This window comes from Alosa alosa, chromosome 13 (genome assembly GCF_017589495.1).
Source record: "Alosa alosa isolate M-15738 ecotype Scorff River chromosome 13, AALO_Geno_1.1, whole genome shotgun sequence".
NCBI classification, from domain to species: domain Eukaryota; kingdom Metazoa; phylum Chordata; class Actinopteri; order Clupeiformes; family Clupeidae; genus Alosa; species Alosa alosa.
The window spans coordinates 3,692,477-3,704,458 of NC_063201.1; the positions used below are offsets into that span (position 1 = coordinate 3,692,477).

Here is an 11,982-nt window from a genome sequence, read left to right on the forward strand (position 1 = left end):
CAAGATATTACAACAACAGTACCGCACAGACAATTTCATAGGTCATCTGGTTGGATTGTATACGTTTAACACTGCTCAATTTCACTGAAAAAAAGGAGAACAAAATCACCAGAAACTACTTTTAAAGCAAGTCATGTTGAGAGACCCTTTGGCAATGCAAAAGTTGTAATTTTTCATTGACTAAATCGGTCATAAACCATGCTTTTTTTGGTCACCCAGGCCATTTATGATTTTTTTTTTTTTTCAAATGAAAGGTAAGAATTCACAATGTGTTGGCTTTTTTAAAACAATCACTGTTTCTGTGATAGAGAATGGCTGTACCACGTGCTGAATTCTCTTCACCATATTGATGGTATCAGAACAAGTGGGTACCTTTATAAACATCTCTTTTTTTCCTTGTTCTTGCTTTTATTTTAAAATAAAAAAGACAAATACTGTCAGGAACTTAATTAAAACATACTATAACTTAAACAGAAAATACTATCAGCATTGTCAGGAATATTGTTTGTGGTGAGGATAATCTACCTGCAAGCTTCCCCTGCTAAATTATGCAGCCATAATTTAAACAGGTCTAGAATATTGTCTCCTCACAACTCAAACACTCCAAACTTGCACAGCAAAATTACATTAAAAAAACAAAATAAAAAAACAATGCACCACAGATCATTCTGTTCATTTATGTTTAGGTTGTGCTTCAAAAATGCAAAATACATTCTTCCTTGAAAATACCTATGTTACCCTTCCACCCCCCAGAAGTTCCTCTTCCCAATGCAAACTCACAGTTAAGCTGCACCAACAGAGGCTCTGCTTGGAGAAAAGAAAACATCACAAAAACTAACTTTGGGATTGTAACCTTTCCCCTCCCGTCACACAGAACACAACGGATAATAAATATCTGCCAGTAAATGTACAGAGTTTTAAATGTTCGCTTTTGTCAAATACAGATGCACCTTAACTGTACAAAATAATGAAACAAACATACAAACAAAATAAAACATTTCTCAACAATGTCATACACAACTCCCTCCTATGATTTGTGTATGCAGGTAGACCACTGTATTATTTGATAGTAAGCATGAAAACACGTTGAATGGAAGGTGTGTGTGTGTTTGTGCACAGTTGATAGGAGTTAAAAGTTGGTACTGTGTATAGTCAGGATGGAGAGATATCTTGTTTTCGTATGAGCCACTTTTTCATGGATGGTGCCATTCACATTCAGGATAAAGAGGAGGAGAAGGAGCATCCTCAGGTGATGATCGCAAGAGCAGCTTAAAGTCTTATCGTTCGGCTTTGACAGGTCTGAGTTTCTTGTCATCTTTTTTGTTTTGATTTAAGTTTTCCTCCTGAGGACTACCCTCAGGCTCAAGGTCAGATGGAGACGCGGTACGGGCCCTCAGGGTGTCGTCTTACTGTAGAACCAGTCCGACCTGATGAGACCAAGACGGCAGATGTAAGTTTTCATAACCACCAAACAGCAACAGACTTCTGAAGAAAAATGGTGTTTGGTGTTTAAAGCCCCCATCGTCGTCTTCCAGGCAGCGCTGCATTGAAGGCACTAGGATTAGGCAAGGGTTAGGTGCCTTGAAGTCGCAGCGCTGCCTTGAAGTTGACGGTGTAGGTTTGAAACACTATTGAGCAAGAAAAATACACTTGAATGTTACAGTGGGCGGACATGATGCTCAATGCAAACGACACTGTTAATGCTAATCAATAATTTTAATGGCACTTTGGGTTCACATGTTCTGTTTAATTGCTGAATTCCAGGAAGGTTCTCTGTTAATGTATAATAAGGACTTCATCAGCATAAACAGACTAAGCAATCTACTTCCCATCAATGCCATTTCACCAAGTTCTTGCCAATTATGCACTTTGTGGTCTGATGCTAGACATATAGTAAAGGAACTGACCATTACCAGTAGACTAAATTCAATGGTCACAATGCATAAGCACCCCACCTTCTCTGGCTCCATTGGGGGGCACTTCCAGTTGAAGAGATAATACTGCAGGTTGCCGTCTCCAATGCCAAACTTGAGCTTCTCCAGAAAAGTCTTGTTCTCCATCAGATCCAGAGCATTGAACACATCAAAGCCTTTCTACTCAACAGGAACAGGAAATACAAATGAGTTCCTGGAGCGCTTAACATTATTGATTATGTTACTATATCAGTGTGGTCTCTTAATATTATGGCATTACCGCAACAGCAGGATGTGTACTCTTGTTGCACGTCAAGAAAATATTACACACAGATGCAACCTCTTCAAGACCCTATTGTAGGGCTGGGCAAAAAAATAAATAAATCGATTTTCTCTTTAAATTCCATCACTGAACTTTATCCAGCTGCTGATGGGGAGCAAGCATAAGCAGGATCTGATGTCAAAAGTAATGGAGCTCATAAGTGAGGTTACCCATAAGCATAGAGGCTTAGACCTACTGCACAATGTATAAACTAATGATACTGATAATGCAAGGGTAGGCCTGATATCTGCACTATAGTCAAATAGCCATTCCAATGACTTCGCTGTTCAGTTAAGGTAAATGAAGCTAAAAAACCTGCATAGTTCCCCTTTAAGATAAAAGTGTGCTCAACATGTTTATTCATCACTGTTGTGTCTACATTGCCAGCGTGGCTTACCAGTTTGGCCAATATGAGGGCATCGTTCATCAGGTCGATGAGGGGAGTCTGTGTGTGGACGTTGTAGAAAGAGTAGGCTGCCTTGAGACTCTTGTGCTGGGGGTGGTGCATCACTGTCGAGGGGAGGGTGTAGAAACTGGTGAAGTCTGTCAAAACTCCATCAGGACTCTGGGCGAAAAACAGCGAAAAGGAATCATCTAGACATGCACACATACATTGCATGCGTGAGAGATTGTTTTTGACTACACACGGTTTTGATATGACAGTAAAAGAACTCTACACTTCAGGTATAGGTCAAGTCTGGTGGTGGCTACTTTTTTGAAGTGGGTCAAGTCTGGTCAGGAAGCCTTTACTCAAAAAAGCATTATGGAAAGGCCGCGGTCTGATTATAGAAAATACTATACATACAGGCCAAATGTCTCCATTCTCATTTACACTTTCTAAAGAACATGAAGTAAGAATGTGGGATTGGAATGTCAGATTTTACACCCCCCACCCTGAGATTCTGCTGTCTGTATCTGTAGGTTTACCTCCACCACGAATGTGTCGATAATATTCTCCTGCGGTAAGAACCAGTGGGTCACCTCCTCCTCCTGCATGACTGGCCTCAGGTGGAACTGGCTCAGGTGCTTCTGCAGAAGGGCGGTCACCTGAGTCACGTCTGCCTCCACCATGCGCCTCAGACCAGGCGTGCGCGTGCTCTGGAGAGAGAGAGAGAGAGAGAAAGAGAGAGAGAGAAGGCAGTGAGAAGATGATGGGGAGCGTGAGACCCTTTGGGATAAACTAGAAGAGAGATTGTGAGTCAGGCCTTCTTGTCTGACATCAGTGCCTGACCGCGCAAACACTCTTCTGAATGAATATTCTGAAATATCTTGTGGAAATCCTTCCTAGATGAGTAGAAGCTGTGATAGCTGCAAAGAAGAGGCCAACTCCTTTGTAATACCTATGGATTCTGAATGGGATGTCGTTGAAGTTGTGGGTGTAATGACAGGCAGCCCAGTACTGTGTGTGTGTGTCTCATTGGTGTGGGTGATCCACTGTGTTCAGTTTTGTGTGTGTACTCACATCTGGTAGTCTGTAGAGCTTCATGGTTCTCTGTAACGTCATGTTTCTGCTAAGGTGAGAGAACTTCACCTCCACCAGCTTCCTGGGGTTCAGAGAACGATGCCAGTATCTACAACACACACACACATTGTTGTAAAATTATACAAATGTCATTTCTATAAATAGTAATTTTCTGAGTGGGCACGTTGAGTCAAGCAAATCACCTCAACCGACTCAACTACTCACTTAACAGTGAGAATGGTAACATAGTCACACATTCTCATCTAACTGTGTTCTATTTTCTCAATGGTTCCATTTATCCTTAAATAAAATAACCCATGGCTTAGCCCTAAACAAGTCCCGTCTAAGTTTCATGCTTAGTCTACAGACGGAATACCAATGAGCATGTCTTTCTAAGAGTTTGCAGGTATGTGCAAAAGAATGTGTTTGGTATGAAATGGTTAGTGGGAGGGAAACTTCACCTGCAGGTGGAAACGGGTTTGGGCAAAACAACACCAGCCGTGTACACGGCCTGGAATATTCCCTCCAGGTTCACCCGTCGTGTGATCTCACGGATCAGCACTGGAGCTACTCGCTTCGAGCGCAACTTTTTATGCACACACAAAAAATTGATCTCCACCATCCTCTTTAACCTGAGACAAAAGACACAAGGCGTAAGAGATAGAGAGAGAGGAATTTCAATTTAAAGGACAATTCCGGCGCAAAATGAACCTAAGGGTTAATAACACATGTGTACCGAGTTTGTCCGTTCTCTGGGATATGTTTTCATGCTAATCGAACGTGACCAGTTTTACCACAAAACGCTAATTAGCGTTTAACGCTAGTCTTCGGGGCACATGCAAAGTAAAAAGAAATCGCTATTTCTATACCACTAAAAAAGCTCAAAATAGCACAACACTTCCACTGTAGTATAATGAGGGGCCCTACATGTAAACCGAAGCATTGAGAACTAAAGATAGTTTAGAAACAGTACCGTTCACGTATACAAGCGGGCGCCATCTTGGGAAAACAGTCACGAGACAGTTCAGCTCGCGTTGCTCCAGTCCAATGTCGTGCAACGTGAGCTGAATTGTCACATGACTGTTTTCCCAAGATGGCGCCAGGTTCATTTTGCGCTGGGTCCTTGAAATAATAATTTAATGTGAGTGGTCTTATGTGTATGGATGTGTACACTCACGTGTCGTAGATATGGATATCAGCAGGGATGGCACTGATGAAACCAACCAGCTTTTTATTGGAGGAGACCCTCACCCCGCAGTGCCACTGAGAGAGCCAACCAGGGGGCCTCAATGCCCTGAGAGAGAGAGAGAGAGAGAGAGAGAGAGAGAGAATAATCGAGTTGACAGACGGGGAAGGGTGAATATAACTGGACCAAAAACACAGGAACGAGTCAAGTACAACAATCAACTGAATCAAGGCAAGAGAGCAAGCAGTAAGTGAGAAGGACGCAGGAAAGACAAAGTGACAAACGCAGAGAAAACTGGTTTTGGCAGCGGTCAAATCTCGTCCAATCACTTCTCCTCTCCTCTCACTGCTGGGCTAGACAATCCAGTGAGGCCAAACAAAAGGCTTCAAACAAGAGACAAAGCCATATAAGGAAACACAGACATGCACATTTTAAGCGCATCAGGTATGTTACCAAATATAAACCTGATGGTCTATTAATAGCTTCACTAATTGGGGCAGACTGTGGTGAGGAATAATGACTTGCATTAAGACGGGTATCTACAATTTTCCAAGGTGTGTCAGAAACAATAGCGAGAGTAGAGTGGAAGGTAGAGATTAAGGGACTGAGGGAAGGCTGACAACATTGACATGCACACAACAAAAAGGAAAGAGGACATTTTGGATATATTTAAAGTACTGCTCAACACTAGTTGCATGGATAGGCTAATACAGACATCAGTCAGTCCTCCCCATAGATCTATGAGTCCTCCCATCAATCATATTTCGGAGGGTGGATTAATTTACCATGAAGGCGTTCTTACCATTTCAAAAAGTTAGGGGAGTAGTCAAATCGGAACATGTTATCATCGTCCTCCACATAGTTCTCATTCAGCAAGGTATATAACTCCTTCAGCTGAGGAGAGAGACAAAGAGGGGGTTACTAAGATAATCATCCTTCTCAAGAGGCATTCCTTGCAAAACTGTATGTGACTAGTTAGTCTGGTGTCATCTCTTCAAATTCACTTTGGTTTGCTAACCCTTCGAATGGATTGCATCTTGGAGGTGCATAGCCAATAACCATAGACTTAATTCCACAGAAAGCTATAGGATCAAGGAGGTAAACTCATGGGCTATACAGAATCAGCTGTGCGTCACACATTATTTGGATAACCCACCCACAAACTATCTACAGATGTGCAGATTATCAACAAACTATCTGTTGACTACAATTTATGGTTGTGGTTGTTTCGGGTAAGGTGATTGTTCAACAACAATCCTACATAATGAAGTTGAATTTTTACAGATGATTCAGTTAAGTCTCGACAAACTATCAAACGAAGTATAGTGTTACTCAACTGTATTCCATAACTAAAAGTCTAGCTGATATTCAAGCCTTTATCTACATTTGGTATTTCGGATTTAAAATGTGCTGACTTCTCAAACCCTAAAGCCCTCCCTAAGTGTGATTCATGTCTTGTAGAAATGTCAAAGGCTGCTGCACAAAATCTTGCAGCATTACACTGGGGGGAAAAACAAGCTGCTATTTCAAGCCCTACAGACTGCAAGCGACTGGCAACAAAAGACCGTGTAACGTTAATGTAACCATGGTGAAATAACCACTGGTGACGTGAAATATCACTCAACAAAGTAAAATAATCTCAACGTTTGAGATGATGAGCCATATATGTGAATAGAGCTTCAGGCTGATTCAACTAGTATATAAGTATATATACTCTTGATCCTGTGAGGGAATCAACCCCCTTGCCCTCCCACTCTCTCACCACTTCACTATTGCTGAGGTCCAGTGTATCCCACATGAAGCCTTGCGGGAGGGAGTACGGCTCCTGCCGGATGTTCTCCTTGTCTGGCTCGATGGGCCCGTGGGTCGTCACCACCTCATCTGCGAACACGCCACAAAGCACAGACGCTATTCAGTTAGGTGTAGGGATGTACCGATTCTGAAATTCTGGTCCTATACTGATGTGTAACATTTTGACCGATACAGATATTTTTTTTCTTTGTCAGTTTAGTTTAATTGTTAATTAATATACCATTTAGTAGAGTGGAAACAAATATTGCCAATATTATCCACTGCCATCAGTAAATGTCATAAATTTGCTGATAGCCAATATCAGTCAGCAAGGCCAATGTTGGCTGTTCTATTGGTGCACCCCTAGTTAGGTGCTAACTAAAACAGTTACAACATTTATCTGGCAAGATTTCATAAAATAAAGGCACACCAATGAGAAATGTAACAATTTATTCATCTCTATCAGAATGGTTGCCAAGCAATGTCGAAACGCAGCAACTCTAACTTCTGTATCAAGTTGTGGTAGCGCAGCAACATAGAACGAAACGCAGCAACTTTAACTTCTGTATCAAGTTGTGGTAGCGCAGCAACATAGAACGAAACGCAGCAACTTTAACTTCTGTATCAAGTTGTGGTAGCGCAGCAACATAGAACGAAACGCAGCAACTTTAACTTCTGTATCAAGTTGTGGTAGCGCAGCAACATAGAACGAAATGCGGTCAAGGTGTGGTGTTGTGATGATTTGTACAAAGGCATCGAACGTGATTCAGCCAATCATAATTAAGGACCGGAACTATCCATTTTAGAAAGTGCTGCAAAGGTTATGTTGACACATGGGGGTAGCATTTGGAGCAATGTTGCTGAGCAATCACATGACTGGTTCCTACAGTTCTGATAGGATGCACAAGTGCCCAAACAACATGGCTGATAAACATTGCCAAACAACACAGCTGGTCAAGGACCCAGTTAAGGTGGTACTCAAGAGGACAAATATATCCAGTTTTTTTTAAATATCACTGAACATGCAGTTACAACTAGACTGAAATGGCTGAGACAGGACAAAATGGACGTGACAAAGGGTTGCAGCAAGGTGTGGCCTTTCTCGTCACACTGCTCCTCTCAAATCAGCTTAAAGGCCAAAATGCGCTCAACGCTGCGCCTACATCCTTTGACCACAGACAACTCAAAATTAGGGTTGTACTGTTAGGGTTCAAGGGGTTAAGGCGTCATGTATGTTGTATGTTGAAATATGTAGGGTCTTTATAGTGGAAAGCAGGCTAGAGGTAAGTGGACCTACCGTGGGTGCAGAGGGTGCGGCCTCCCCTGGGCCCACCCTGATTTGTTTGTCCCTGACTGACACTGATCGAGTGAGTGTCGTTTTGTAGACACTTAGGATATGCTGAATTTCTTTAGGGGAAAAATGTCCTGTTACTGCTTATGTGGTGGAGGAAAGAACAAATTGTAGTAACCGACGTACTTATCAATCCATAAACCAAGAACATCAAGGTCGTCTTCAAAGCATCTTCTCATAATAGGCTATAGCAAAAGTCAGTTTAATGACAAAGCAGTCTCATCCTCACTTCCAAGAAAGAAGAGGAAACAATTGATTGCACAACTACAATTCTTTAAATGGTGTCATGATTTAGCCTAGTAATTTTTAAGAAGACATCCGTGAACACACATAGGCTAATATTTCATATTCAGAGCTAAGTAACTATTCCCAAATGGCAAATAGGCTTCATAAGCAAATAGTAATAGATCAAATATTGAAACTACGGCACTATCAGATGACATTCAGGTGTCTACCTTGCTTAATTCTCTTTTTGTCTTCGAAGTTCAACACAAAGCAGGTGGCCAGAAAGCAGGACAGAGGGAAGAAATGGGAAAAAAAAGTGACAATGAAATTTTATACAGAACCTGTAGCCAATAAGAGATCAGATCAGATCTATGAAACTAACCATAACCTACTGAAAATCTAGCATGGTGAAGTTGGGTTCACTACATTAGGTAATAGACCGCCTACCTATGATGACAGCGATGACAGTATCATTGCGGCAACTAAGATTTATTTTACTTTGAACATTGCTTTGTGGTTAATACACTAATTCAAAACAGTAATGAATATGAATAGCTCCAAGATCAATTTCCAAAAGATTATTTTATATTCCTCTTTTTAGTCAACTGTAGCATGGGTTCAAAAACTTATGAGCCTAACTGTATAGGCGATTTTACAGTTATGAGTTTTTAAAGTGACATCATCCGCTATAGGGGTCCATAGAGAATGCTTTGCCGGAGGTCTAGGTGCACCCCTGAGGGTAGTAGGCAAGAGGCCTGGAGCCCCTATCTAAGGGGCCAAGAGGCATAGCAAGGAAAAAGAGCACACAAAATGTGGGATTAGAGACCTACCCTTAATGGGTTGTGGATTAAGACCTATAAAGTTAACTCCACAGCTACGTTTCCACCATAAAACTCACCCAAGATCTTCCACCGCCTGTCTGAAGCCTTTTCTACCCTTTTCTTGCACAAATGAGGTAAAGCACTAAGAAAAGCCTGTAACTCAATGCAATGCAACTTTAGGCATCAGAACTAAGTTTTGGAAACGGCTTCTACACATCAGCAGATTGAGTTTCTCACAGCATAGAAAGCAATGGCCAAAGTGCCCACTCTTACCTACAAAGCAGTAATCTTAATACATTTAAGCCCTTGCATGCTAGATACTAGGCAGTGGGTTTTTTTTGGGAGCGTGGGGTTCAGAACTAATGACTAGGGGGCAGAGGGCCACTCACTGAGTTTAGGAACAGGTTGTGTGTCCCAGAACTGGTACTTGTGCTTGCTGGCCTCGTCAATGTTCTTGGCTGGGCCTTGGCAGGTGCTCAACAGCTCCATGGCCCTCTGGATATCCTGCAGCTTCTGCATGGGGATGGCTGGGTTCTGCTGAGGAGAGGATGAGAGGTAGTTAGGCTCATTACCCTCTAACATTTTCAGAAGCTTTGATGTTGATGATGAATATTTGATCTTGTATCACTTCTTGTGCCTTTGTGTGCTTTGCAACTATGGTAACAAGGCACTAGGGAGGGAGTGTTTATCTATTCTGTAAATGGGCAATTCCATGGAAAATTACATTTTTTGTAACATCCATAACGCCAATAAAATGTGATGGTATGGTATGATGTGAATGATTACATGAAATTGGAGCATTTGCTATTTTTTTAGAATGTAAATGAGAAAAATGCACAAAAAATGAATTATCATTCACATCATACAAATGCCAAGGCATTTCACTGGCGTTATGGATGTGACAAAAAGTCAATTTTCTGTGGAATTGCCCTCATGTTTTTTCTCTAGGCTTCAACAGAGGAAAAAGTACAATCTAGATGTCCTGTACTGTCAACACACGATTTCAGAATCCTATCAAAACAACAGTAAAACCAATGTGACTGTCTTTTTCACCTTGATCTCTTGTGAGTCGGACGCAGAATCTGACTTAGCTCCTCCTGAGCTGGGTTTCTCTTTCTTTCTCTTCTGTTTCTTCTTCTTCTTTTTGGCTCCCAGGTCGCCCCCAGGGCTCCTGACAGGAGCGTGGAAGACACACACACACACACACACACACACACACACACACACACACAATCAATCGGAGACCAGAAGACTAAGAGAGCACAGCCATTTGAGAGACTAGCACTTGTCTTTAAAATTATCACATTCAACTCATGTTCTTCAAACAATAAATTATGAACCAAAGGTTGAGCAACACATTTTAAATATATTTAAAATTTGAGTGTGTGCAGATCTGACCAAACATTTAACGTTAAACAAGTTTCCGATGGCAAAGTAATCAATCCCCTGATAATGTGGGGATATAACATTAATCTGATAAGGTAGCAATCTGCTAAACCTGCACGGCAACACGACACGCATAATGTTAATAATTCATACCGTGACAGGTCAAACAGCAGTAAAATATGATACTTTAGACACGTGTGTGTGGCGTATTGTTAAACCCATGGTTGTGTGGCAAGCTTTAGGGATGCAAAACCACAGAACAGCACTGGTCTGCCTGACGACAAGCAATGCTTTAACGGAGACTGTCATTTCCGTTAGCCTCATTGAAACTAACGTTGGTTGATGTTAGCTCTATGATGCTTTGTTTGCTAAGTCACCGGCAGATTGCACTGATTACCGTAATTTAACGATGGTCATAAATAACCTTTGTCTACATCAATGATTCAAAACAAAATGCTCATTTTACTACTGCGCCGCTACTACAAATGCACCATCGTGACAAGCACTAAGAATTATTGCAGAGCATGCAATGGACCTAAGCAGTTAGCTATGCCAGCTAGCTAACTAACACAATTTCATCCTTTCATTCAGATGTGGTCAGTTAGGCTAGCTAACGCTGCCTCGCGTTTTAGGGATGCGTCGCTAACCAACCAGCTTGCAGTCTAGACAGTATTGATGCCTTTATGTACTTTACATAAACCAAGGAAGCAAGCATAGTAACGTTAGCTAATTAGAGACTGGTTAGCTAGTACACTGAAAGGATTGCATAGCCGACTTAGCTAGCTAGCCATGATTGTTGTTACACTGCCCGCATGCACCGCCTGGTCGCATCCCCGTGTGGCTGCCTGTCAGAAGCTCCACAAGCTGCTCGTGATGTTCTCTGCAGGATGTTCTTACTAAACTTACCCTTGCATATGTTCATTTTCCTCCTCATTGTCTCCGTCAATCCCGCATGTGTCCTGGTCATCTAATTCCAAGCTCTGCTGGCTGGCTGCAGATTCGCTATCCTCCGCCATCATGGATGAAAGTATTGGGAGAAAAAAATGTTGACTAGCCGGGTGCCCAGCTAGCAAGTGATACAGGAGACCAGTGCAAATCACAAAGAGTGCACAACTGCGTCCTCTACTGTTCAATTGAGTGAGTAGCAAATGGTATCACCTTGACGACTTGCCTTGACGCCACTCTGCTTCTGCCAAGTGCTAACCAAAGATTCTAGAGCGTTTGGAATAGACATCGAGTCAATTTAGGACCATTATTTTGAGCTTGTGAAAAGATGTTCATAAATATTTGCAGCTATGTAAAATAATTGTTGCATGTACAAAAACATTTCGTGTCTGTATTACTAATCAGAGTACATGTGTGAAAACTGAAAAACACAAAATGAATATAAAATAAATAGATGTATAAAAATTAATATGAAATAGATGTAGTCCTGTACATTCTCTCCGCAAAAATAAATCATGCTTGTCAATTTGTCTTCATCTCCTACTCCAGTCCATCCCCTACGCTTGTGTAAGCAATGTAA

General features: G+C 41.6%; 1 protein-coding gene across 4 annotated transcripts; it reads right to left on the minus strand.

The window, feature by feature from the left end:
* Window positions 1-246: 246 nt before the first annotated feature.
* Window positions 247-11,612, minus strand: nmt2 (N-myristoyltransferase 2). Of its 4 annotated transcripts, none has more exons than XM_048261329.1 (13): window positions 11,364-11,612; window positions 10,125-10,242; window positions 9,461-9,605; window positions 8,481-8,501; window positions 6,646-6,764; window positions 5,686-5,777; window positions 4,875-4,991; window positions 4,159-4,329; window positions 3,698-3,806; window positions 3,163-3,333; window positions 2,633-2,800; window positions 1,956-2,093; window positions 247-1,427 (listed from the first exon to the last, which is right to left on the minus strand). In XM_048261329.1, exons 1-13 carry the CDS (start codon window positions 11,474-11,476, stop codon window positions 1,407-1,409), a joined length of 1,503 nt encoding a protein of 500 aa, XP_048117286.1. In that variant the 5' UTR covers window positions 11,477-11,612; the 3' UTR covers window positions 247-1,406. The 4 variants fall into 4 exon arrangements, with proteins under 4 accessions (XP_048117286.1, XP_048117285.1, XP_048117288.1 ...); XM_048261328.1 differs by having other exon boundaries at window positions 9,461-9,608; XM_048261331.1 differs by lacking the exon at window positions 8,481-8,501 and having other exon boundaries at window positions 11,364-11,610.
* Between the last annotated feature and the right edge of the window lie 370 nt (window positions 11,613-11,982).